We start from the raw sequence: 24,612 nt of genomic DNA on the forward strand, positions 1-24,612 counted from the left end.
AAAGCTGTCCTCATGGAAGTATCACCTGGGTAATGGCTCTCAGAAGATCCAGAGCACTTGCCTATGCTAAGCCCTTTGGCCTGATAGCACCTGCCCCTACTAATAACCTGCTCCATGCCACCACTCATATACTTACTTTGGCTGCTGCTGCCGTTGCCGAGAGCTGGAGGAGGGCTGGGGCTGGGCCTGGGCAGACTGTGGGGTGGTGCTAGCCTGTAGCTGGTGGTACTGTGGTGTGGTGATAGGCTGGCTCGGGGTCGTGTAAGAGTAGCTGGGGGTCATTAGTGGTGTGGCCACTGGCTGTTGGGCTGGCGTTGGGAACACCTGAAGAAGGGTGAACAGTTAAATGGGGATGGATTTGGGGCATATTTAGCCTTCCTATGAATTTCTGGAAAGTTAGAAATTTGGGGACAGTACAGAGCTTTCCTGATGACCTCCTCCTGAGCAGCAGAGAGGCCAATGGGGTGGGACCAGACACAACAATAGGGCCTCTGGGTCCTGACCACCTGTGGTTTCTAGTGGCCTGAGGATTTTAAAGATCTCAAAGGAGTCTGTAGAAAGGTCAGACCTTCTCTTACTCCCTTTCCCTTAAAATGGGCCTAAGGAAAAGGAACATCTGTTGGGTTCAGTTCCTAAGGCCCATCTGTGCATGTAACGGTGGACACTGCCAATGGCCAGTCCATGGACATAGGTTGGTAAAGGATGACTGTCTCCTTTCACTCTTCCCCACCCTCCACAGAGAGCTTCCTCTCCAAGCCACGTACATGGTAAGCGCTGCTGCCCCCTCCACTGCCGCCGTAGCCATACTGGCTAGAGGCCCACTGGGCTGGGGTGGCATTTGGGTTCTGTCCTTGGCCTGTCACAGCAGCAATGGCACTGAACATCTGTGAGGTCATGTTCTGGGGCAGGGCATTCACGGCTCGTGTCAGATCTGTAAGCACAAAGTGGTGGAAGATGGGCACATTAGAGGTGAAAGTCCCAGCTTTATCGCTCTGAGTCACAGTCCTAGATGTGAGCTCCTTACCTGCAAGGTTGATGTTAGCTGGGGTAGCATTGATAGAAGCAGGTGTTCGGGTCCTGCTGCTGCTACTGGGGGTGATTCCTATAAAAAATAGGGAGGGTCAGTTATGTTTCTGGTTTTATAATTCAGGGGACTGAAAAAGGTACAAGAAAAAAGGAAGCTACATAGGCAAGTATATGCAGGAACTTCCTGATGCTAAGGAGGTTGGAGTAGGAGTAAGAGAGATGCAATGACAGCCTGTACCTCACCCCCTTCCACAGAAGGCTAGTTAGTGATACCTTGGTTCAAAGCCTAGGTGTCCCTCCAACCACAGCCCAGAAGTCAGAGAGCGTAACTCACCTGGTACAGGATCCTGGTAATGATCCTTAAACCATCTGAAAAGTCCATTCACAGTTGGGAAGATTTGGCCCCGGTACCGGAATCCTTCTGGAGTCACCGTTACATACTCTATCCTGGGATTTTGGAAGGAAATATGCATCAGATACCACTTGAGGCCAGCTGTGAGAAAGCGGCCAGAATAGATCTCCACCATGTAAAGTAGCCACATTGGTTGCTAGGGGAAAGAAGAGATGAAAGCCTGGCCAGTGTGATTAGGCGGTTGAGCATCGACCTATGCACCAGGAGGAAGTCCCAGTTTGATTCCCAGTCAGGGAACATGCCTGGGTTTCGGGCTTGTTCCCCAGCAGGGGGCATGCAGGAAGCAGCCGACTGATGATTCTCATCATTGATGTTGCTATCTCTCACTCTCCCTTCCTCTCTCTCTAAAATCAATAAAAATATACTTTAAAAAAATACACAAAGAGGAGATAGAGCCAGTCCCTGACCCTGACTCTGGGGAGGGGAGGTGTGCATAGCAGAGTACAGTCAAGGCCAGGAGTCAGTAGCCCCTGGTGTGCATGTATAGGCTGCCAGAGGAAGACTTGCTGGGGTCTGGGCCACCATCCTGGGCCGCACTATGATGGCAGCACCCTGTAGGTGTGGGTGAAGCTGAGGTCAGAGAGAGTCAGGGTTGGAAGGGGTCTCCCAAGGCAGCAAAACACAACTCCCCATAAACTGGAATCTGGAAGTGCTTCTGGAAGGTGGTTAGTCTGCCTTTATTCAACACTTTGCAGACCAGAGTATGGATAAGAGGGTGGGCTTTGGGTTCATACCCAGTTCTAGTTCTGCCACTCATCACCTATATGGCTGTCCAAAGTTACTAAACACGAATCTCAGCCTCATTTATAAAATGAGGGTAACAGCACTTAAACCTACAGGGTGGGAGCGAAGACAAAATGAGACAGTACATGTAAAGAACTTACCACCTAACACCTAAAATAGAGGTGTGCTCAATAAAGGACAGCTGTCAACAGACAATGCTAAGTATGACAGAGTTCTCATTTACATTAAACTGAAACCTGCTTCCTAAGTCATCTCCTCAAGTGTTTCTTCGGCACCAAAGGAGTCTGTGCTCCTTTCCACAAGAAACTATCACGTTGCCTCTGCTCCTGGTTAAAGGTCCTGTTTGCTCAACTGTTCCTCATGGGACAGTTTCCAACCCCCCCAGAGCCCTGGCTGCAAACCTCTGGAAGATTGATGGTGAGTCAGAAAAGGCTTCTCAGATATGAGCATAATATTCCAGATGTGCCCAAGATGATAGAGGGTCCAGAGACTAGAGCTTCTTGTCATCTGGCCACTGAGTCCCTTACTAACACTGTCTATGCTGTGCATCATGTGCAGGCATAAGGATCAGAGCAGAAATACATAGGCCTCGGCTAAGGGCCAAAGGGAGGATGGGAGCAGAGAAAAGGCTAGTATAATTATCAGTCTGGGTAACAAACACAAAGAAAGCAGACCTAAGGAAACTAGACTTTGTCCAATTCAGCGTGAGCATAAGAGGGTCCCAGATAAAACAACACCTATGGAGGCCAGCCTGTTAGTCATACAGAAAGGAAGCAGAGCAGGTCAATGGTAGGAAGAAGAGATGCTCTCCTGACCCACCCCTTCTGTGTGGGGAGAAGTCAGCACACTATAGCAACAGCTAGTCCCCATGTGCAGAAAGCCCTGATGAGGATGAAACAGACAGTGAAAAGGAGAGACCAGTGTGTTGGCTCCCATCTTTGCCAGTCAGGTGGATAGAGCATCTGATGGTTTCGATCACTCCTTGGGAGGGGAAGGAGAGGCACAGGGAACTCTTTAAATTTACAGGGTTAAGAAAAGTATCTTTCTTACTGAATCTTTGCCTTTTGCCTCTAAGTCATCATCCTCTTACCCCACCTCCAACCTCCACCTCTATTCTAAACAGATAAAAGGAGAAAGGCAGTTAGGCAGAACCAGAGAGAGTACTGCTCCAGGGCAACTCCCTTACTAGCCTGTCTGTGGACCCCAGCGGCAGCACCTTCTCAGCACCAGTGCTCACCTGGGTTTACCCCGGGGCTGGTATCCCAGTAGGAACTTGCCGGGCAGTTCCTTGCAGGCACAGATGAAATAAGGGATGAAGGTGGGCTTCTCCTTCTTAGTTTTGATGAGCAGCTCCTCTAATTTCTGGGGGTAGAATGAGGGGGAGAGGTTGGGATAGCAGCATCCTTGGTACACAATGTCTGGCGCATACGTGTACACCTTCTTCACCAGCTGAGGGACCCCTACACTGAAGGGAAATCATACATCCTTAAGTGACTGGGCGGTGTCATCCCTCAAGGGGCCCTGGGCTCACCTTACGGTCCCCACCGCTGCAGTCCTGATAATACTTGTGGTTCAGAAGGTCCCGGGCAAAGGATGCCATGGGCTGGACATAGCGGGCAACAATCTCATCCAAGTCTTCAAATTCCTGCGGGGAGAAGGTAAAGGCCCCAAGTATCATATCCAGAGCTGAGACTCCCCCTTTATCAAATCTACTCAGAATAAAACTCACAGGAGGAGGTGAACTTCCCAGCTCTGCTATAGCCTTACTCCACTGCAAAGCCCCTTCAATTTATCCATCCGTTTGAGTTGTGCTCAAATTTAAAGATTACGAGGCACAAAATCATTTAAATCATAACTCTGATTCTCCCCTGGTGCTTAGGAACAACAGGGAACTTCATGATATTTCACTCCATTGAAAACAGGATAGAGAAACTTGATGTGTGTGTGTATAAGTATGTGTGCCTGCGTGTGTATTTTCTCTTCTTCCACTGGCTTTCTTTAGGTAGTGTATTTTAAAATTTGGAGGACAGGGAAGGACGGGCAAATATAAAAAATTAGTATCAAATGACTCATTTCACAACCAACCTCCTATTTGGTGTTCTGTGTAGCTAAAATACATGTAATGCATACAAGTTACTAATTACAGGTGAAGCGGCCAGAAATAGCTTGTTTCTGAAGCTAGGAGTGAGGATGGGAAGTGAGTGGGGGCTTGCTCTCACCTCACTGTTGATCCACAGGGTGGCTCCCAGGCTGAAGGCATTTTCCTTGCCTTCTTCCCGCACATCCACGTGCTGGTAGATGCCATCGCTGACCTTCCAGGTCACTGTCAGGTGATTTTCACCCTTGCTGCTTGGTCGGATGATCACATCACCCTGGTCCATGGTCTCCATCATCTTTTCTGCTTGCTTGAAATTTATATTATGGAAGGATGGGTGTGCAATCACCCGCTTGATATATGCTGATGGGGACAGGAAAGAAGTACAGATCAGGTGATGGAACTGGGGACCAATAGCAATGGGACAACTGTGGCTTAATTTCTGACACACTATTGAATTCTGACACTCTTTCACCCTCTCTGGGCCTGGATTCTTTGATGTGCAAGATGTGTTCACCTGGGTTCCTAGGGTACTGAAAGAATGAAGCTTTAAGAGTCACAATACAGCCTGGCCAGCATGGCTCAGAGGTTGTGCATCAACCTATGATCCAGGAGATCACGGTTCAATTCCTGGTCAGGGCACATACTCAGGTTGCAAGCTCGATCCCCAGTTAGGGGGCGTGTAGGAAGCAGCCAATCAATGACTCTCTCTCATCACTGATGTTTCCCTCTCTCTCTCCCTCTCCCTTCCTCTCTCTAAAATCAATAAAAACATTTTAAAAAAAAGTGACACTGCATTAGCAAAAGAAATGTGACCCAAGACGACCCTGGTTTCTGGCCAATGACTCCCTTTTGATGCCTCTGGGCCTCAGTACCTCAAAGCTGAGCACTCCCACCGGGAGGCTGAGCAGAGAAACTGCCATCAGCAAGTGCATCCTACAGAGGGAGAGCTGCCAAGACCTGGGGTGCACAGGTGTGGTGGTGGGCACACTCACTGGTCCGCTGCTGTTTCCGCTTCATGTCCTCCTCCTGCTTGTGGTCTGCTGCTTCAGCATCAAAGTCATAGTAGGTGTCCTTGGGCAGTTTCCACTCGTTGTTCCTGTCCATGAGGTCTGAGGTGCGACAGGTCAGGTCTGCGCTAAATTTTTCGATGTCAATCTTCATGATGCGGCAGTGAACAGTCATTCCCACCTAGATCCACAGAACATTTGAGCTGGAAGGGACAAAGATGATCTAGCCCAATGCCCTATTTTACATCTGAGTAAACCAAAGTCCAGGCAGAAAGATGAAGTGTTCAGGGTTGAGTCTGGCCTGCAGACTAGAGGCTGTATCTTATAGAAGTCTCCTACTCTAGGCAGGAAAACTACCTGGAGTCTACTGGGACCTATACTGTCACTAGCACTATTCCCATCCCCCATAAAGTTGCCTGGTTACTGCTCCTAGGAGGTAATCAAAGTCTGGCTGCCCTTTTTGGAGGGGAAGGAAAATAACAGCTGTTTTTTATACTTTACCCTTGACTTAATTCAGCCTGTCTAAACCAGAGGTGGGGAACATCTGGCCCAAGAAATCATTTGGTCTGGCCCTGACAAGGCAACCATAGGCGGGACTTGAAATTCAATAAATATAGGGGCTTTTTTCATAATTTTTAAGTTGATAATTTTGTATGGCCCTTGAATGATGTTATAAATATCCAAGTGGCTCTTGGCAAAAAAAAGGTTCCCCACCCCTGGTCTAAACAGTGGCAAAAGCCAATCACTTTGCACAGCTCTCCTTTTGAAAATCTCTCTAGCTTCATTTATTAGGAACAAAGAGTATCTGCCAGTCTTCCTAAGTCTACAGTCCTCGGGGTTCACAACACATAGAATCAGAGAATTTGGCAGATCCAGGACCTGCCATGTTACAAACTGAGTAATCCTGGAAAAGGCAAAAAGGCACTTGAATGTCTCTGAAAAGAGAAGGTACTATTTCCTTTCCCATCAGGTGATGAGATTAGAAACAACATATATAAATGTAAAGTGCCAGTACCTAGAGTGTATATACATAATTAATGGCAGGAGAATATGAGAACAGAAAGGGAACTTGGCCTTTGTGTTTCCAGCATTTATTGCTGGGCCCTGCTTCCTGCCCCCTGGACTAAATCACAGCTTCCCACACAGGAAGAGAGAGCCCTCTCCCAAAGGCCTGGCAACTTGATGAAGTTTCACAAGGCAGTGAACAAAAGCATTCAGATGCTTCTTGCCCTGGCTTCTTTCAACTAGTTATAAATCCCCCTCAAACTCTCTCCCCACCAGCAGCCACTGGGAACAGAGCCTAACTTCTGGTGGTGACAGCCCAATGTTAACAAGAGCCCAATTTAGGTAGCTGAAAACTGATGCCTTAGCCCAGTCATTCACCTACCTTCACTCGCTCCTCTGGCCGCTTTACCACTTTGTCACTGAGGAATTTGGTGGGGATGAAGCCTGTTACACCATTGTCTAGCCGTGTTTTGACACCAATGGCCTGGCCTGGGCATGAACCGCTGTCAAAGTGGTTCCAGACCTAAAGAGGACATCAGGAGAGAAGCTTGATCATTAACATTCTGGAGATGACACGTTCAGAAAACAGCTGCCAAGGGTGTTGTAATTTATTTTAATGTTGACACCTGGTATCATGGTCTGAAAACAATGATTTAGCCACCTATCAACATACAATGTGAACATCCTTAATGTTCTTTGACTCATAACTCATGTTTGGCATCACGGGCTATCAAATCAATCTTTTATGTTAATCTATTTGTTCTTCTAGTTGAAATGGAGGTCCCTCCCTCCCACTTTGTTCTGACCTAGGGGGCATGAGAAACATCAATGTCAGTCTCCTCAGAACTCGTAAGCCAGCTGCCCCTTGGCATTCTATATATTCTGGACAAATCCCACCAGCTTCTTTTATTTGGCAAAGTGGAGAAATTATATTTTATAATCTGCCTAACATTTGAAGATCCAGAAAAAGCTTTCAGGGTGGCTTTAATGAGTTCTGACCATGAGAAAGGCAGACGATGTCTAGAAGAATGTGGGAAAAATTAAAATGTGTTTGGAGAACAAAGTTGAAGTGAGCCTACAGATACCTTCTAACTAGCACACAGACATTGTGCCTACCCTGCAGGTAAGAAATACATGTCCTCATATCTCTAGCCTGGTTGAGCCAGATGCTCAGAGAATGAGAAAAGAAACAAGGATTAAGGGCTGAGCCAGAGCAGAAGCAAGCACGTAGATCATTTCTGACTAGCATATGGAGGGACTTCACGTTAGGCCTGCACGTGTTCTAGTTCTCTGCCTTCTTTGTGTATTCATCTGGCAGCGCACTATCAAATACCCCCTTTCCCTACTCCTTTTGAGGGCACTGAGATCATTCACTCCAGGAAACTCAGTGACCACAGTAACACTGCAGCACATACCTCACTTAGTTCAGGGAAATTGTCCTGCTGACAGAAGGGGCACTGCCATAGTCCCGTCTCATCGTTTCGGATTGCCTGGTCATAGCTCTCACCCTGTGGACGCCTGTGGGCAATGCCAGTGACGTTGCAGATGATGAGCTTTCCTGGAGGAAGGGGGGACAATAGGGAAGGGAAGAACAGGGAGTACAGGCTGAGAGAACTGGAGAGGCGGCTTCTTCTCACCAACCTTTTAGTGACAGAACATGTCTTATAGCAATTTCCCTTGCATCTTTGAGAAGGGAGATCTTCCTGATTTGATGACATGGGAAAATGGGGCCTATAAAAGTGAATTCATGAAGATTCCACAGTGGGTTAAAAACATAATTTGACCTTGAACTCAAGCTTTGACTCCCAGTACAGGGCTCTATAATCTTTTTTAAAAATATGTTTTTATTGATTTTTTTTAGAGAAAGGGAGAGAGAGAAACATCGATTGGCTGCCTCCCCGCATGCCCCCTACAGGAGATCTAGTCCACAACTCACCCTGTGCCTTGACTGGGAATCAAAACAGTGTCCTTTTGGTGTATGGTACGATGCTGAAGCAACTGAGCCACAACGGCCAGGGCAAGGCTCTATAATCTTTTAAAAAGCTCCCCTGGTATAATAAAAACCTACCCCATTCTGTTTAAATCACTGCTTGGTTTAAATGTATATAGTAAGTGCATCCTCCCCACCCCTACTTATCTTCTTCCATCTAAAAAAAGACCCATAGCATGGTGGGTGAGGCTCAGCGCTAGAATATCGACCTGTGATTCAGATCTCGGTTTGATTCCCAGTCAGGGCACATGCCTGGGTTGAGGACTCGCCAGGGGGGCCGTGCAGGAGGCAGCTGAGCAATGACTCTCTCATCATTGATGTTTCTCTCTCTCTCTCTCTCCTTTCCTCTCTCAGAAATCAATAAAGATATATTTAAACAAACAAACAAACAAACAGACCCACAATTTACCAATGTAGAAGGTCTCTGGTGTTTCTTTGGTTAACATATTGAAGATTTCCTCTGTGTTGGGGGAGCGGTAGGCTGTCCGGAGGTCCTTATACCGACAGCTCAGCTCTGCCCGAATGTCATACAGGGTGATGTGTTTATCACCATATCCCTGGGGAAGAAGCCCATTAAGAAGAGCCTTGCAACTGCTTCCCAACCCAAGCCCTGAGTCTTTAAATGAAAGCAGTAGGCCAGGTGGTTCCTTTGCTTCTTTTCCCCGAAGATGAACTAAAGAAGGTTTTCAAACTTTTTCTTACCCATGAAACACTAATCTATAATAAAAGGTCTTCACAGAACCCCAATGTATAAAACGGACAAACACAAAGCTGCACTGTTGGAAAGGAGGAGGAGGGCCTAGCAAGAAAATCTACTACGTAGCTCCCCCCTCCAAGTGTAGTGGCCTTGGCTCCTTAACAAGCAGACTAAAAACTTTTTGAGTAATCCAGCATGGCATGGGGACGGAGAAGGGAAAATCAAGTCTCTCACACTAATAGTATTAGGGGTTCACCTGGAGACTTGCTGCCCGAGTCGTCTCCTAACTAGGCCACTTGGGATGGTTTTTATGCCAGGCTTTCTACACTGTCACCCACCTGCCTCTCCAGTTCTTCTGCGAAGGCATCCAGGTCCAGGTCCTTGAGTCGCTCTGGGTTTTCCAAGATCTCTTCAAGGGCTCCTGCAGGATTGGCATCTTCAGCTGATTCATCATATTCCAGAGCATCCACTGCCATCTTCCTGGCCCATTCATAGGTCTCAGGATGGACTCGAGAACCATCAAGGACTTCGATATATGAGTCAGTGCTAAAGGAAAGGCAGAAAAGGGGCAGGATATATAACGAGAAGCTTCTAATAACAGTCCAAATGTCCACCAATGGGGAACTGGTTAAACAAATAAGGGTACCTCCATACGATGGAATACTACATAGCCATTAAAAAGAATGAGGTAGATCTATGTGTGCTGACATGGAAAAATGGCCATGATACATTGATACGTGAAAAATGCACTGCAAAACACTATGAACCATATGATCCCATTTTTGCAGTAAATGGGTAGTTAGTAAATGCATCGCAAAAATAAAATTTAGAGAAGTTGCAGTATACATCAAATTGTTATAGTAGTTATCTCTGGGGGGTGGGATTATGGGGGACTTCCACTTTCTGCATAATATTGCTATATGTTGAATTTTATATAATGAACTTATGTAAGTCTTTTAATAAGATAAACCAAGAAGGGGGAAAAGACCTTTGAGAATTTGCTGACAGCTATTTTCCCCCATAAAGCCTTCCCAGGCTGGTCTTGCCCGTGCACTCACATGGACCTATGTTATTCTTGGAGTGTTACAGCAAAGCTGGGTGGAAAATGAAGTTTTAGAACTTGAGCCTATTTCCCCACTGATTTCCATTACTGAATGAGGAGCTATGTGCCCGTGGAAAAGATCCTCCAAAGACTGAGTTGATAACTTCTGGAGAGGAAGAGGTCAATAGTGAAGTCCAAAGTCCAAGTGAATAGAACTTTCTCTCAATAACATCATCTCAAAACATACTAAATTTCTCTCCCCCTTTCTTACTTCCTCATACCCCCACACTCCTTTTCCAGTGCCTCTGCTATTCCCACCCTTATAAGCCATGATATACCATAGTAACAATAAATGCGTTTAATGAGTGAAATTGTATGTTTTCCATTCTTAATTTATAAACTAAGTTGGTTCTTATGTTTCTCTCACAAAAAAGCTTCACATAATTGAACCGATCTTTTCCATAGGTCAGAGGCTCTTGGCTGAATAAAGGTTCCTCACCTTTGTTTTAAAACATTTCCTAATTTAAATAGCTTGGTGGCCCTTTGGCAGTCCTAATCCCCTGAAGCCCCAAAACAAAGCCCAAGGGAATTCCTCCTGGTTTATCCAGGCAGAGGGCATCACCTGTCCCCCAGGGAGGCTGTGTCGATCTTGAGGAAGCCAGCACAATTCATGAAGACTTTGGGACCCATGTGACACATGGTAACCAGCTGGGTCCGGCTCTCGAGCCTGGTGTTGTTCTGCTTCAGGATCTAGGGGAAAGGCCTGGAGTGAGCCAGAGCAGTGGGCAGGCCCCACCTCCCAGCCTGCTTTTAGGTTTCTGGGAAACCCTCCATGGTAGGAACTCTGTCCTTATGCCCTACTATCTGAGCACTATACAATACTGCCTGCTATTAAAAAGTTATTTCATTTTGAGAGTATGTTTAGTAAAGCTGTGGACAGTGGGATAAGGAAGGGTTTAGGACAAAAGAAGCAATAGGAGAGAGCCCAGGCAGGGCTGCTTTGGCTCCCTAGAAATGTTATAGGAACAAAATGGGCCTAGGTGGACTGCTTTGGCTAACTGGAAAGTCAAGAGAAAAGGAGGCCTTGAAGACAGGTTTGGGGGTTAGCCCATGATGAGCTGCCACTGCCCATTGCTCCCCTGGTTGCAAGTCGAGTGGAGATCCTTAGAGTTTAGGAGATGCACGCCTGAGAGGGAAGGCAGGTGTGGGCATGCTCCCAGGAGAGATAGTATTTTAATGAACTATGTTATACCCACCAAAGATAATATATAACTAACATATGGCTTAAAAGTTAATGATAAAACATATACTCAAGTACCCACCACTCACCTTAAAATAAATACATATTACTAATACTTTTGAATCTCCCTGCATGCCTCTCTCTGAAATCCTTTTGCTTCCCATTGGGAAAAAGCCCACTATTCTGAAGCTTGTGTCTAGTATGCTCTTACCTTCCTCCATTTGTTTCAATCATGGCTTACGGCTATCTTTTCCATGAGACGCTATAGTAAAGTAGTGAAGAGCATAGCTGTGGGCACCTGGTCTGAAGTCTGACTCTGACTCTCTCTCACTAGCTGGATGACTCTAGACAAGTTCCTTTACCCCTCTGAACTTGGTCTTCCTGTCAAATCATACTGGCATAGTATAAAGGCTCAAGGATATGAGAACTTTTCCTATTTTCTGATTCAACCCAATCCTACCTTTAGAAGATGGGTCCCTTTTCGAGGTCCCAGGCCACACACATACTGGATTAAGGCCTGGCTATAAGGATGGGCAATGGCACGGTTGACATCGACCCCAACCTCATTGACTCGGTTGATAAATTCACAGTACAAGGCGTTGAGAAGTTCCTCTTTCACCACATGCTCCTGTCGATATACAGCATGCAGGGATAAGGTTACTGTGCAATTCTTCCCACCTATGCCTGCCTATCAAATCCTACTCACCTGCAAAGGGTGAAACTTGAGACACAGGATGTCTTCATCAGAGCTGCACACCTGGGCAAATTCAATAAGAGGGTCCTGGATGCGCCGAGCCAGGGAGACGGCTTGTCTCAGCACTGGAGGATAATCCCGGAACTCTGCCTGGAGTCACACAAAGGTCAGCAAGGCCATAAAGTCTCAGCTCCAACAACAAGAGAAAATCCAAACCATTCCGGCTTTTAAGTCACTTTCTCTTCTCTTCTGGGACTGTTTTTCCTGGGACCAATTTAATCTCTGGGGTTCCCAGTCTGAACCAGGACTGACAAAATGGAAAGCCTCTCATGGGTAAGAGCCCCGATAAACCTTTGTTTTCCTATTAAATCACTCTGGGATTGATAGCTCTTGGTTGTCCAGGTCCTAAGGGTAGGGCTCTAGCATTACCTCTGACTTCTTGCTGTTCATATAAAGAATGGCCAACTCGTTGTCAACCAGCTCCACCCCAATAGAGGAAAGCTGTTGGCCCTGGTCCAGCTCATGTACAATGCGCTTCACATCCTCAATCAACATCTGGGCATCCCTGGAGAGATGAGGGGTGTTGGTCAGGGCTATTTCTGCACAGTTTCTCATGGATGGACAGTCTTACGGCTCGGATAAGGGGTGGGTGAATGGGGCGGGGAGAGAGCTTTGAAGACAAAGTACAAAAATCCCCAGGGATACCCCCTTGGGACGGTGACAGTATCAAGGATCTACACAGGCACATGCCAGATTCAACAATAAAAGATGAATGACTTTAACCAGGACTGGCCCAATTCCCTGGTGCCCCCCTACCTGTTCTCTCCTGCAACTGTCACCACATGAGGCTTTTTGTTCAGAAGAAATTTCTTCAGCGTTTCAATGTCTTGAGCCTGGATTGAAAGAAAATTGGAGTTGAATGGCTCTGAAGATAGGGAGGTTTTAGGAAGTTCTCTCTCCATAAGTTGCTCAAGACCTTACAAGACCAGAGAATAATGACATATCATACGTTGTCTAGCTGGAACACAAAACAAGGGGCTATAGGATCTCTGGTTGGAATATTATACATCTGTTAATATTTTCTAAGGTTATTCTACTCTGGCTTATACTTGGGTGGTGGTTTACCAAAAATACTTGGCTCTGTCTTAACATAAACCACTGCCTGGCAATCAGGACTATTCTCATCTGCACTGCAAGAGGTTTTTTGTTTTTTTTTTAAAGTTGTTAAAAATTACTTTTTAAAATGGGCACTCTTAACAAAATTAGAAGATACCATTAGGTTGAAAAAATCAGAAGCATACACATGAGATGAATTCAAATTCTTTTCTTTAGAAAAATAGACACTGAAAGACTAAAGTAGGGAAAAGGTTGGCCTAATGCCTCTGGCTTTCAGCTCCTGGAACAGGCTGACCCAGATGCTGTAAGAACAGAGGCAGTAAGGGCAGCTCCCAAGCACACAAGGCTTAGGAATTGGCCTCAAGCCAGAAGTAAATTCTGCACCAGAACTTGAGTGCCATCTACTGCCTATGGAAGTGAGACTTGTCCCAGGACTTGCGGGGTAAGCAAACAGGTCAGAGATAATCAGGGTCTTGCATGGAATGTTGCTTGGACCATAAACATTTATCCCCACTGAATTATAGGATGTACTCAAGATGTAAACTTGGTAACCTGCCCCAGCCACTCGCCTTTCTTTCCCGTTCTTCCTCTCTCCATGCAGTTCGTCGTTTGGTAAAATGGGGCAGCCGGAGAAAGTCTGTCACTTCTCCTTCACCATTGACCAAGGCGCAGAACACAGGGTGATCTCTGCCAGCCAGACAGAAAAAGAACTGTGTGATAATTGGCAATATGAAGACATGAATAAGAGAAGAATAAGATTAGGAGCACAGGTAAGGGTGATGGCAGATGGGCAGAAACAGGCAGTTACCTGGCAGAGGAGAAAGCAATGCCTAGCACTCGGATGCCCTTTCCTTGGTTCTCATCCATGAAGTCATCGTCTTCCTCTACCTGTTGATCTGGCCGGTAGGGTGCCACCCTCAACCAGTTGTAGAGCTTTCGACTACATGCCTGTGGAGAAGACACACCAGACATTATAGCCATCAGGAACTTACCAAGTGTGCTAAGAAAACAGATGCAGGCACACATGTGCAAAGGTTGTATTTGTATGCGCATGTTCCTAGCACTTGGCAGGCTTACAACAAGAAGGCACACCTTGCTTTTGGAAACTGTTGAGTACACAGAGGACAGCAATATAAACAAAGAATGTTTGGATTGGAGGGTGGGGGGAAACAGGCTCCTCAAGTGGGGAGGTCTTGCAGTGACCTGAGGCCTCTCATCTTATGCTCTGCCTGCCACCAGTGTTTCTCCATTAGCTACTAATAAGGGTTTTTTTTTTTTTTTGAGGTGGGAGGAAGAGAGAGAGACAAACATTGACATGAGAGAGACACATCCTTCGACCACCTCCCACATGTGCCCGGGGAAAGAAACTGCAACCCAGGCGTGTGCCCTGACCAGGAATTGAACTCACAACTTTACAGAGCACTAACCGTGCCACACCGGCCAGGGCAAGGGATTTCTTCACTCTCAGCTCATTTGGTGAAATCACAGAACTAAAGATCATGAGTTTTTCTTCTCACCTTTATGACATATTCTTTGGCTTCAACCATCAGCTTGTTCTTGAGTTCTTTGGCCATCTGCACGTAGAGGAACTGCTGCAATGCTCGCTCGATGGCCATAGTGCGCTGTCGGTTCCACTCCTGTACTTGGTGGCTGAACTCATCTCGGTAGTAGAACTGTTTGATCTCTTCAAAGTATGTCTGATCATTGCCATAGCTAAGAAGAAACAACACTGTGTTGTTACGGATGGAGAAAATGTGATGCCCATATGTACACGAAACTGCAAGCGAGCCAGGGACAATGGCTTGCTCAATTCTGAAATTGTGGTTAACATTTTTTTTCTTTTTCTTTAATTTTTACTTATTGATTTTCTAGAAGAGAGAAAGGGATAGAGCGAGAGAAACAATGACTTGTTGTTTCGCTTATTTATGCCTTTATCAGTTGCTTCTTGTATGTGCCCTGACCAGGGATCAAATCTGCAACCTTGGCGTGTTGGGATGACACTCTAACCAACTGACCTTCCCAGCCACGGCTGGGTTCATATTTCTGAGGGACCTCTTCCTTCAATAGACTCATCACCAAGCCCTCCCCAAGAGCCCTACCCCAGAGCTTTGCTTACCCTTCCACCCCCTTCATATCTATGCTGATGTCAATGGTGAGCAGCCCTTCATCTTCAGCCAGGCATATCTTGAGAAACTGGTCATCTCTCAGTTCCTTAACAGGCTTGTTCTTTAGGTACTTGAAGGAGTAAGCGTAGTGGGCCTCATCCACATCCTGTAGACGTCGTCAAGAGAGAATCATCAGCCTAAAGATAGGCTGACTTGACCCTGTGAGAAAAGACTGCCTCTCTGCTCCCAGGCATACAGCTGAGCTACAAGAAATTCAGCTCAATCAGAGAGCTGGGCCACATGATGGATTAAAGCCCTTTACCCAGAGCTCACCTTTCTACCCTTCTTGGTGGGAGTTATATTTAGCTTGGCTCTCTCCTGAAAAGTCTGCCTCAGCACCTGCCGGACAAGAGGCTCTCGGGCAATCTGCAGGGCTACCATGTAGCGGGCACCTTCCAGCACAGCTTCTGGTGTAGGGAACTGGCTGTAGAAAAAATGGAGGAGCTCAGGATGTGGGTGTCTTTGGCCTCAGGCCTCTCCTCTTGCCAGCCACCTGTTGCAAGCCTACCTGCAAACATAATCCTTGGCCAGCTCCAAGGGCTCTGCAGGAAACTGCTCTGTCTCGTGCCGCTGGTAGCTGTCCCGGAGGTTTTCTCCAAACTGCTCAGGAGTAAGCCCAAACTTTTTAGCCAGGCCATCTAAAGTAAACAGGAGAGAGAGACATAAGGTAACAGCTGAGCTCTTGACTCTTAGAGTAAACAGCAGCAATTCTCTGCACTAAACTTTAAAGGGGTCATGAATGAGCAGGACTAGAATGTCTTATAAAGAGCAATGAAAAAAAAACCTGACTAAAGATCTGATGGGATGAGGCAGAAGAAATAGAAATTTTCTATGTTAACTCCTGGGCTCAGAACTAAGGTGGAAGCTATACATTAATAAAAGAACTTCACAAAGAGAGGATGGACTGTCTCCCTTTAACCATGTGAGTTTCAAATTCCTTCAGGAAATTGGGGAGAGGCTGGATCATTACTGTGGGGTGAGTGTGGCACATGGGAGCAAGTGTTCAGAACAGGATTGGTGATTCGCTCACATGTTTCTTAAGTCCTCTTTCTACCCACCAGTGACTATCAGGGAACTCCCCTTGCTCAAGGCTGGAATGCCCAGGTCATAACAGCTAGCTTTTACCTAGGCCAGCGCTCTGGCAGATGGTGTACATGTCTCGACGGGAAGCCTGTTTCAGCTCTGGCCCCCTCTGCTCCTCATCTTCTGCCTCCTCACCTTCACCTGGGAGGGAAAAAGGAGTTAGTGCTCCAGTTTCCAATCACTCCCAAGGATCTGACACATAGAGAAACCCCAAATGACATTCAGCCAAGGGCATCCTTGGAGATGCCATGGCCATCAAGCTTGCTGGGATTTCTTTCTCAGTACTCACCTTCTTCATCTCCCTCTTCCCTTACACGCTTCAGCTTCTTGCGGTTAGCCTTGGCAGCATTCTGCATCTTGGGGATATCACGACCATAATAAAGCAGGAAATGACTGTAGACATCTTTCAGCTCATCCATTGACTGTACATCCTTGAGCCTGGAGGGAAGGGACATAAGACCTCGATAGTCACCAAAGAACAGTGTACCCCAGTTCTGCTATAAGAGGTGCAATACCCATTAGGCAAGATCCCAACTAGTATTCTCAATTATTATAGACACACAATGGTCCAGACCACGACTTAATTACAACCAATGTACCTTTTTTTTTCAGCCCTCACCTAAGGATATGTTTTTTATTGACTTTAGAGAGAGAGGAAGGGGGAGAGAGAGGGAGGGAGATAGGAAGGGGGAGGGAGAGAGGAAGGGAGGGAGGGAGGGAGGGGAAGGGGGAGAAAGAGAGATCAATTGGTTGCCTTCCGTACGTGCCCCGACTGGGAATTGAACCTGCAACGCTGGTATGTGCCCTGACTGGGAATCGAACCCATAACCTTTTGGTGTACGGGACGATGCTCCAACCAACTGAGCTACTGGGCCAGGGCACAACTGATGTACCTTAAAGGATGAACATGTAAACAAATGGTGGTTGGTGGCTGTCAAAGGTGAAAACAAAAAGGGAGAGGAAGACAAGGCAGCACGTCCACAGCAAAGTTCGGAGTCCTTGAGATAGTCTTTGTCCCTCCTCCCGATTCACAGTGCTGGCCACTACAGTCAGCTGGTCCCCTTTCACACCCCCGATTCCTGGCCCACCAAACTACTTTCTGGATATAATTTGGTTTCCCATGTAACTTTATATACACGTGCTGATAATTTTGCAAGGTTATGCTCTTCTGGGGGGGCCTGCCTCTAATCCAAGGGCTCCCTGTCATGCAATAAACCCTGCAAATGCTACCTCTCCATGTCGGTGGTGTCCAGAGCCCGGATTCCATCAGCTAGAGGTTTGTCAGGGTCAGCAGAGATTTGCTCGTATTGATAAGCCTGCATCTTCTCAAACAACCGCGTTAGGTTCTCTTTGCGGATCCTCAACTGGGTCCACTAGGACAGGATAGAGCAGCAGTAAGGGCTGGTGTTCAGCCTTGGAGTCCCAAAGCTGTTCTGTTCCTTACCAGGAGACCCTGGGGAAACTTGACAGGCCTGGTGAGGGTTTAGGCTGCTGAGAGAGGTTGAGCCCTGGTAGTGGTGGTAACCAATCCAGCCCTCAACCCCTTGAGGGGCATGGATCCACATTACCTTTTCATCCCACTGCCACACCCTCCACAGGTCATTGATGTGCAACTCAGGCTCCACGTACTCTTTCCGATAGAAGGCAATAAAAGGCACCTAGGGTGGCAAGGAGACTACAGTCAACCAGAGGGGAAACGTCTGTATGGATTCCATTTGCCAAAGGGATTGACAGCTCCAGAAAATGAATCCATTTGGGAGTTTGGCCTCCCCCACAGGCCCATCCAGGGTGCAGGCTATCCCACCCCAAGAGAAAAAAATACTGCACAGGGGGTAGCATTGTTCTCTTAATCACTGGGGTCTCCTTTAGTCCTCACACTTCTTGAGTCTAGGGACCACTGCTGAGGACAGGAAAAGGGGGGTTATCTTTCCCCTCGTCCACTAACTGAATTTCTAACCACTGGAATGGGCCACTAAAGCTTGAGATGCTACCTCAAAATGCTGATTTCGCATGAAGCCCAGGGCCTCTTTAATCTTCTGAATTGTGCTGGGCCCTTTTCGACTAAAGCTGCTAGTTGGCTGCCCTCTGTCCAAGTAATCACAGCTTTCCTACAGTAGGAAGAAAAAAGAAACAACAACAACATTGTTACTTGCCTTGTCTCACCACATGACACTGCTTCGTGTCACAGGATAACCCTGTCAGATGAAACCTAGAAAATTTTCTCTCAAACACTTGTGAGCATATGAGCGCACACACACACAGTTCTGCACTAGGCACACAGACGTTTGGGGCAGGGGAGGAAGAGCTTCTCAACTTATGGTTCATGTCAAACATAAGGATCTTTTGGGGAGGTACCTGCAGAGAAATAGTTGGTGTGGCAAAAGCATTCCTATAGATCCAGTCAGCTTCTTCTTCTAGTTCATCATCTTCAGCCCCTTTGACTGGGATAGAGCGGAGCTGCAAGGGATAAGACAACAGAGTGAGGCTAACTTTTATTTCCTATCCCATGTAGGAAAAACATACACCACTCCGGACAAAAATGTGTACCCCGCAGGCACACATTTCCAATACCCAGAAGAGTGTCATCCTGGCAAGAAGTAGGTACTTCGTATCTTACTAAAGAGAAAGTGGCATTTCAAGAGCCATAAGCAGCACAAGAGTCTATCTTCCCTCCTCTAAGAGCTGGACTCCCCTTTCCTAGATACAATCCACTATCAGATTGTTGTTAGTGTTTCTCTGCTACAACCTTTGCAGCAAAGAGGCTCAGAGCAGGTGATGACGGATCATCAGGACAGAGGCTGGTGGTTTCTTACCTGGAACCTCTCAGGCAGGTCGGTGGCTCGGATTTCATTGTCCTGATCTGTGAGGTGACTGCTTTCCAGCTCGCTGGGCTCATACATCTCAAAGATGCTCCTCCGGCTCACACGTTTCTTGGTGGTCTTCTTGGGACGCACTCGGATCTCACCCTCAGCCTCATCGTCCTCATACTCATACTCTTCTTCCAGTTCTTCATCATACTCATTGTATTTTTCGAATTCGTCATAGTCAAAGTCCACACCAAAAATCTCCTGGGCTTCTTGCAGGGCCCTGTGGGTGAGAGCAAGAGGTGTTGGCCTAGGTTCTGGTACGAGGAGAGAAATGCAGCCCCTGTATTGAACCTTTACTTGCCCCAAGGGAACTAAGAAGGTTAAGAGAGCAAATAAAAAAGCATACTCACTGTGGAATAAAGGCTTAGCTGGGGGATATTTCTAGGGATATTATTTATGAAGGATAAAAAGCCCATCTTTGACAAATGCTACTCACAGATCAGATAGCAACAGGGCAAATGGGTTCATATCCAGCTCAGTGGATGTGTCTTCTAAGGCATTATTCCCTTAGAGCAAAACTTTTCTTTCAACAAAGTTATATTTAGAAGGCCAATATATAAATGAATAAACATGGAGCTACAGGTTGAAGAGAGAGATTGGAGCCTTGCCCACCCCGATCCCATAGTATTTCTAGTGTTGCAGAGGGAGCTCTCAGGCCTTCTGGAAGCAGGCTGAAATATCCTGCCTAGCAAAGGATATTTGAGGCAGGAAAGCAAAATGGCTGAGAACTGGGAATGTCCCATTTTTGGCAGAGGTCTCTGACCTTCATGACTAGGGTCACGCAGATGCCACCCATCCCCACCTCGTATCAGACCCCACTCACGCATCTGTGTATCCAGGAAGCTTTTTCCGCCACTTAGGTTTCTTCAGAGGCTGTCCATCATCATCCACAATGAAGTCGTCAATGTCTGGGTAGGAAAGGAGGGGTTAGTGCTCAGAGGCAGAAGATGAGCCAGGGCTAGGTAGCTTTAGTTCCTATTATGTGAGTGGCAAGTGAGAAGAGGAGGCTCCTAAAAAAGAACTTTTTTGGGTCAAATGCTGGGGGCCTGTAGCTGATAACCGGTTTCCCACCCTATTCCTACGGGCTAGGAAATCCCAACACTCACCCGAACATTGGCCTCCTTGCCTGACGCCACATACCTGACTCTTCATCATCTTCCTCTTCTTCCTCTGCAGGGGCCATGGGGGCCTCCACAGCCTCCTGACCATCTTCCCCTTCGCCATCCTGGAAGATTTCCTCTGCAATGGCCTCTTTTTCATGTTCCTCCTTGCCATACTCCTCCTCGTCGTCATCCTCGTCATCTGACATTTTTTTGACACGTCGGTATTTTTGCTAGGGGTGGGAAAACCTGCTTCATCAAGGTCTGAGGGGATTGCATAAGGATGCCTGCTCTCCAGTCTCACTCACATTTTCCCACCAGTTATGCTGACCAAGGGAGATGGGAGAGAACACATTAAGTGGTACTTTCAGCCTGAAAGCCTACCCTTGAAATGCTGACAAGCCGTTTTCTAACAGGTACCCAAATCTCACATATTAATCTAGGCTCCACAGCACAGTGATAGTGAGCAACTTTCTCTTCCCTGATGTTCCCCAAACTGTTCTGGATGTGCCCCCTTCCCCAGGAGTCATCGAATTTCAAGGGCTTCTTCCTTCTCCCCCAGGGATAGAGACAAAGAACGACACTTACTCCTCTTTTGACTTTGACACCCAAATTCTCCTCAATGAGGTCAAAATCATCATCCTCCAGGCGGTCATCAAAGGATGCTGGAGGAAACAAAATGTTACCCATGGTGACAGGGAGGCCCCTTCTCCACTGCAGCTTCCACCCTGGCCTCACTTCACCCGAGGAGACTAATACTCACTTCGTTTTCTCTTCTTGTGACCGACGTCATCTTCCGAATCACCGGAGTCGCTACCCTCATCCTCCTCCCCTTCGTCTTCATCGTCATTGATAAAGCCTTTCAGGTTGCCTTGTTCATCCTGGTCATCTGGGTTCTCCTCCTCTTCCTCCTCATCTGGAAAATATGCATGTTTGAGGCACAGAGTTTGGAAAACACTCTGGAGGTGGGGCAGGACCACCTGCTTAACTGTGTTTCTCCATCTACTTTGAACCTAATAACCTGGGTGCCAAACGAACTCTTCTGCCTCATCTAAACATGTAAAAACATGACCACTGACTTAGAACTGAAGCATCTGGAAAGAATTCTCTCTTCTGTATTCACCATCTGTCTTCAGGCAAGATGATCTTCTTCCTAATTACTTTGACTCTTTACTAGAGGTTTTACCGCCACCAAGTAATCTTTGCTTTCCTCTCAGTTTATAAACTCGGCAGCTATATTCCTTCTTTCATCCATGATTCTCTTGATGAAACTTACATTTCCCTTTCCTTCTATAAAAGCCATCTCATGGTTCTATTCTTTTTTTTTTTTTAAACTCTAGATTTCAGTGTGTTTTTTAAAAATATATCTTTATTGATTTCAGAGAGAGGAAGGGAGAGATAGAAACACCAATGACGAGAGAGTCATTGATGGGCTGCCTCCTGCACGCCCCCGACTGGGGATCAAGCCCGCAACCCAGGCATGTGCCCTGACCAGGAATCGAACCGTGATCTCCTGGATCCTAGGCCGATGCTCAACTGCTGAGCCACGCCCAGCCGGGCTGATGGTTCTATTCTGATGACCCTAATGATTGGGTTTGGAGAGAGAAATAGGAAACTGGGTGCATAAATACCAACACTAGTAGGTGTCTAAAAGAGGGAAACATTACATATGTATTTATTTACTATTTGTCCTCTCCCCTTAATGTAAACTCCATGATACCTGGGTCTTTATTTTGTATTTTTAGTTCTAGGAACAATGCCTGGCATACAGTAGATACTCAGTAAATATTTTCTATGAATGACTGAAAATTCTCAAGCTGGTACCTCATGTGTGATAACTTCTGTGCTTAGCCTGAGCCTCTCATCAGCAAGAATCCAACTATCCAAAGCTTAGCAATAGTGGGTAGAAGCTTGAGGCTGGGGAATCCTCACCGTCATCCTCCTCTTCCACAAATTTCTTGGTGACTCGGGGTACCACCTCGCCTTCATCGTTGTACTCTTCCTCTGACTCCTCGGCCTCACTTTCCACAAAATCAGACATCGCTGCAGCTTTTCACAGCCTGCCTGAAGACTAGAGAAGGGAGATGGTGATTAAAAAATGACAGGTTACTTTACAGAGGGCCCTTAAACCTTCCCACAAACGGACTTTCAGCCACATGCCACTGCTCTGCCCACTCAATCAATTCCACCTGGGGGGGGAAAGAGTAAGACTCAGATGGCTCCATTTCTTCTATTTTCCGTTCCTTCCATGGTTGCTTCTCTCATGTGTACCTTTAAAAAGGTGATTATACTGGACTTCTCTCTATACATACCATCTTGGTTCCCCAAAAGCTTTATCTCACTTACCATTTGGGGGCAGGAATGGGCAGATGAGGAAAGAAATTCGTGTAGAAATAATTATAAAGGTAGGGATATGGTAGTATTGAGATTATGTGACTCGCTCATCAAGAAGTTTATAAAACAGTAAGTGCCAACTTAATGACAGGCACTTTCATATACACTGGATCTGGCTATTGGCAGAGGCAAAAGAAAAATACTTTTCAACAAATTAAACATTTCATGAACTTGAGCCCACTTGTTGAGTACTGGTTGGGAGCATTTGGGTGGAGAGGGGGCCTCTTTAGAAACATGAGAATCATAACTCTATTTTTATCACTTACCAACCCTTCCCCCAGGAAAACAACAACAAAACCCACAACACTTTGAAAAAGACTTACAGGGCTTACCAAATAAAGGAAACAGAGTTAAATGCAAAGATTGCTAAGCTTAAGGGTAGAGATCAAATCCTGGTCCCATCATGTACCAGGTATATAAACCTAAGCAAATGTATGAATGTGTGTGAATATCAATTTCTACACCTGGAAAATGGCAATAGCCCTACCTTCTTTGCAGGGTAGTTGAGGATATTACATGAGATAGGGGAAAGAACCTAGTTTACTGTTTCAATAAATGTTAACTAAGTTTGAGTCTGAATCCCAGGCCTAATTTTCCTTAGCATTCTGTCATTTTGTATCAACCAATCCCAACTCTGCTGTCTATGTCCCTGATTTCAGACTCATCTGAAGCCTGGAAATGGAAGTGGAGAATGCCAGGACCAGAATATGGAGCTTCCTGGGCCTTGTGTAGGACTTTTCTTTTTTTCTTTTTTTTTAAAATATATTTTTATTGATTTTTTAGAGAGAGAGGAAGGGAGAGGGAAAGAGAGATAGAAACCTCAATGATGAGAGAGTCATTGATCGGCTGCAGCCCATGCCCTGACTGAGAATTGAACCCCAATCTCCTGGATCCTAGGTCGATGCTCAACCACTGAGCCACGCCCAGCTGGGCTTGAGTAGGACTTTCAAAAACAGCATATATCACACAAATCATAACATCAAGATTCCTTTCTGGAATCCTGAAGCTGGCTGCTGATAAACTCAGCATCACTCCTCACCCTATTCTGAATTATAGTCCATTGTATAAATATCTACTTTCCCCACTTACACTATAAGCTTATGGAAGTTAGAGACCATCTCCTATTAAAGGGCTATTAAAAATCATGAAAACATAAATGGCAGTTTGAGAGGCACCACAAGATACTTTGTGACTCTGTGCCAGATAAGCTGTATCTTTCTTTGTGCTCGGCACAAAACATGCACTGCTAAATATCTGTTAAATTGTACTTCTTTTTTCATATTGTTGCCATCTTCCCAGTAAAATGGCAGTGGGAAGGGAGAGAACAGGAGGGTGGGTAAGAGTTGCGTGAAGTGATCTAAGCTCTCAGAGGAGCTTTAAGTTCTGTGGCTCTAATTCTCCAGAAAATTACCCTACTGATATCAACTGATACCATAACCAATTAACTTAAGATTAACTAAGCTATAGGAAACAAAACTAAAGGTATGGAGTTCTGGTAGAAAGGGAGGGGCAATCATATAGTCTTATGTTCAATTTTAGGTTGAGGCTTCAGATGCCATTTTTTTCAAACTTTATTGAATGCCTACCATGAACATACAGTCTGCTAGGAGCTGGGGATTTGAAGAGAAACAGGATTGTTTGTTCTCAAGAAGTTGACTTCTAGTATGAGAGAGAGATGAAAACAAATAAGGACCATAAAATAATTATGTATTATGACATTTGAAGAGAGCAGGCATAGGAAGAGAATTGGAAAACAAACCAACCCATAACAGTCACACAAAAACCAACCAAAACTAATAAAGGTCTTTCTGGGGTACTTTAAGCAATTAAAAAAAAAGTTCCCCAAGGAATAATGTTTATCACACACCCACCAAGTTCTATACACTTAACAGATACCTATTAACCCCTACACTGTCCTATGAGTTACAGCAC

The 24,612-nt window shown here is 46.1% G+C and overlaps 1 protein-coding gene across 1 annotated transcript in view; it reads right to left on the minus strand.

Moving 5' to 3' along the window:
• Positions 1 to 24,612, minus strand: part of SUPT6H (SPT6 homolog, histone chaperone and transcription elongation factor) — a 32,074-nt gene that overhangs the window by 1,633 nt on the left and 5,829 nt on the right. The window contains exons 2-36 of the mRNA XM_016201932.2: positions 22,219 to 22,357; positions 21,050 to 21,202; positions 20,875 to 20,951; positions 20,327 to 20,519; positions 20,010 to 20,094; positions 19,133 to 19,406; positions 18,675 to 18,776; positions 18,311 to 18,427; positions 17,888 to 17,977; positions 17,550 to 17,692; positions 16,609 to 16,757; positions 16,362 to 16,460; positions 15,745 to 15,874; positions 15,510 to 15,660; positions 15,188 to 15,342; positions 14,589 to 14,784; positions 13,880 to 14,019; positions 13,641 to 13,758; positions 12,772 to 12,848; positions 12,385 to 12,520; positions 11,968 to 12,105; positions 11,722 to 11,889; positions 10,644 to 10,771; positions 9,318 to 9,525; positions 8,692 to 8,839; positions 7,708 to 7,850; positions 6,675 to 6,815; positions 5,273 to 5,468; positions 4,402 to 4,640; positions 3,714 to 3,827; positions 3,420 to 3,544; positions 1,361 to 1,473; positions 1,025 to 1,102; positions 765 to 931; positions 137 to 324 (exon numbers count right to left, since the gene is read on the minus strand). Coding sequence (XP_016057418.1) covers positions 137 to 324; positions 765 to 931; positions 1,025 to 1,102; positions 1,361 to 1,473; positions 3,420 to 3,544; positions 3,714 to 3,827; positions 4,402 to 4,640; positions 5,273 to 5,468; positions 6,675 to 6,815; positions 7,708 to 7,850; positions 8,692 to 8,839; positions 9,318 to 9,525; positions 10,644 to 10,771; positions 11,722 to 11,889; positions 11,968 to 12,105; positions 12,385 to 12,520; positions 12,772 to 12,848; positions 13,641 to 13,758; positions 13,880 to 14,019; positions 14,589 to 14,784; positions 15,188 to 15,342; positions 15,510 to 15,660; positions 15,745 to 15,874; positions 16,362 to 16,460; positions 16,609 to 16,757; positions 17,550 to 17,692; positions 17,888 to 17,977; positions 18,311 to 18,427; positions 18,675 to 18,776; positions 19,133 to 19,406; positions 20,010 to 20,094; positions 20,327 to 20,519; positions 20,875 to 20,951; positions 21,050 to 21,202; positions 22,219 to 22,327 — 4,988 coding nt within the window. The 5' untranslated portion in view covers positions 22,328 to 22,357. The remainder of the gene's footprint in view (positions 1 to 136; positions 325 to 764; positions 932 to 1,024; positions 1,103 to 1,360; positions 1,474 to 3,419; positions 3,545 to 3,713; positions 3,828 to 4,401; positions 4,641 to 5,272; positions 5,469 to 6,674; positions 6,816 to 7,707; positions 7,851 to 8,691; positions 8,840 to 9,317; positions 9,526 to 10,643; positions 10,772 to 11,721; positions 11,890 to 11,967; positions 12,106 to 12,384; positions 12,521 to 12,771; positions 12,849 to 13,640; positions 13,759 to 13,879; positions 14,020 to 14,588; positions 14,785 to 15,187; positions 15,343 to 15,509; positions 15,661 to 15,744; positions 15,875 to 16,361; positions 16,461 to 16,608; positions 16,758 to 17,549; positions 17,693 to 17,887; positions 17,978 to 18,310; positions 18,428 to 18,674; positions 18,777 to 19,132; positions 19,407 to 20,009; positions 20,095 to 20,326; positions 20,520 to 20,874; positions 20,952 to 21,049; positions 21,203 to 22,218; positions 22,358 to 24,612) is intronic.

The sequence above is a fragment of the Miniopterus natalensis genome, chromosome 17, assembly GCF_054644295.1.
Source record: "Miniopterus natalensis isolate mMinNat1 chromosome 17, mMinNat1.hap1, whole genome shotgun sequence".
In the NCBI taxonomy this organism is placed as follows: domain Eukaryota; kingdom Metazoa; phylum Chordata; class Mammalia; order Chiroptera; family Miniopteridae; genus Miniopterus; species Miniopterus natalensis.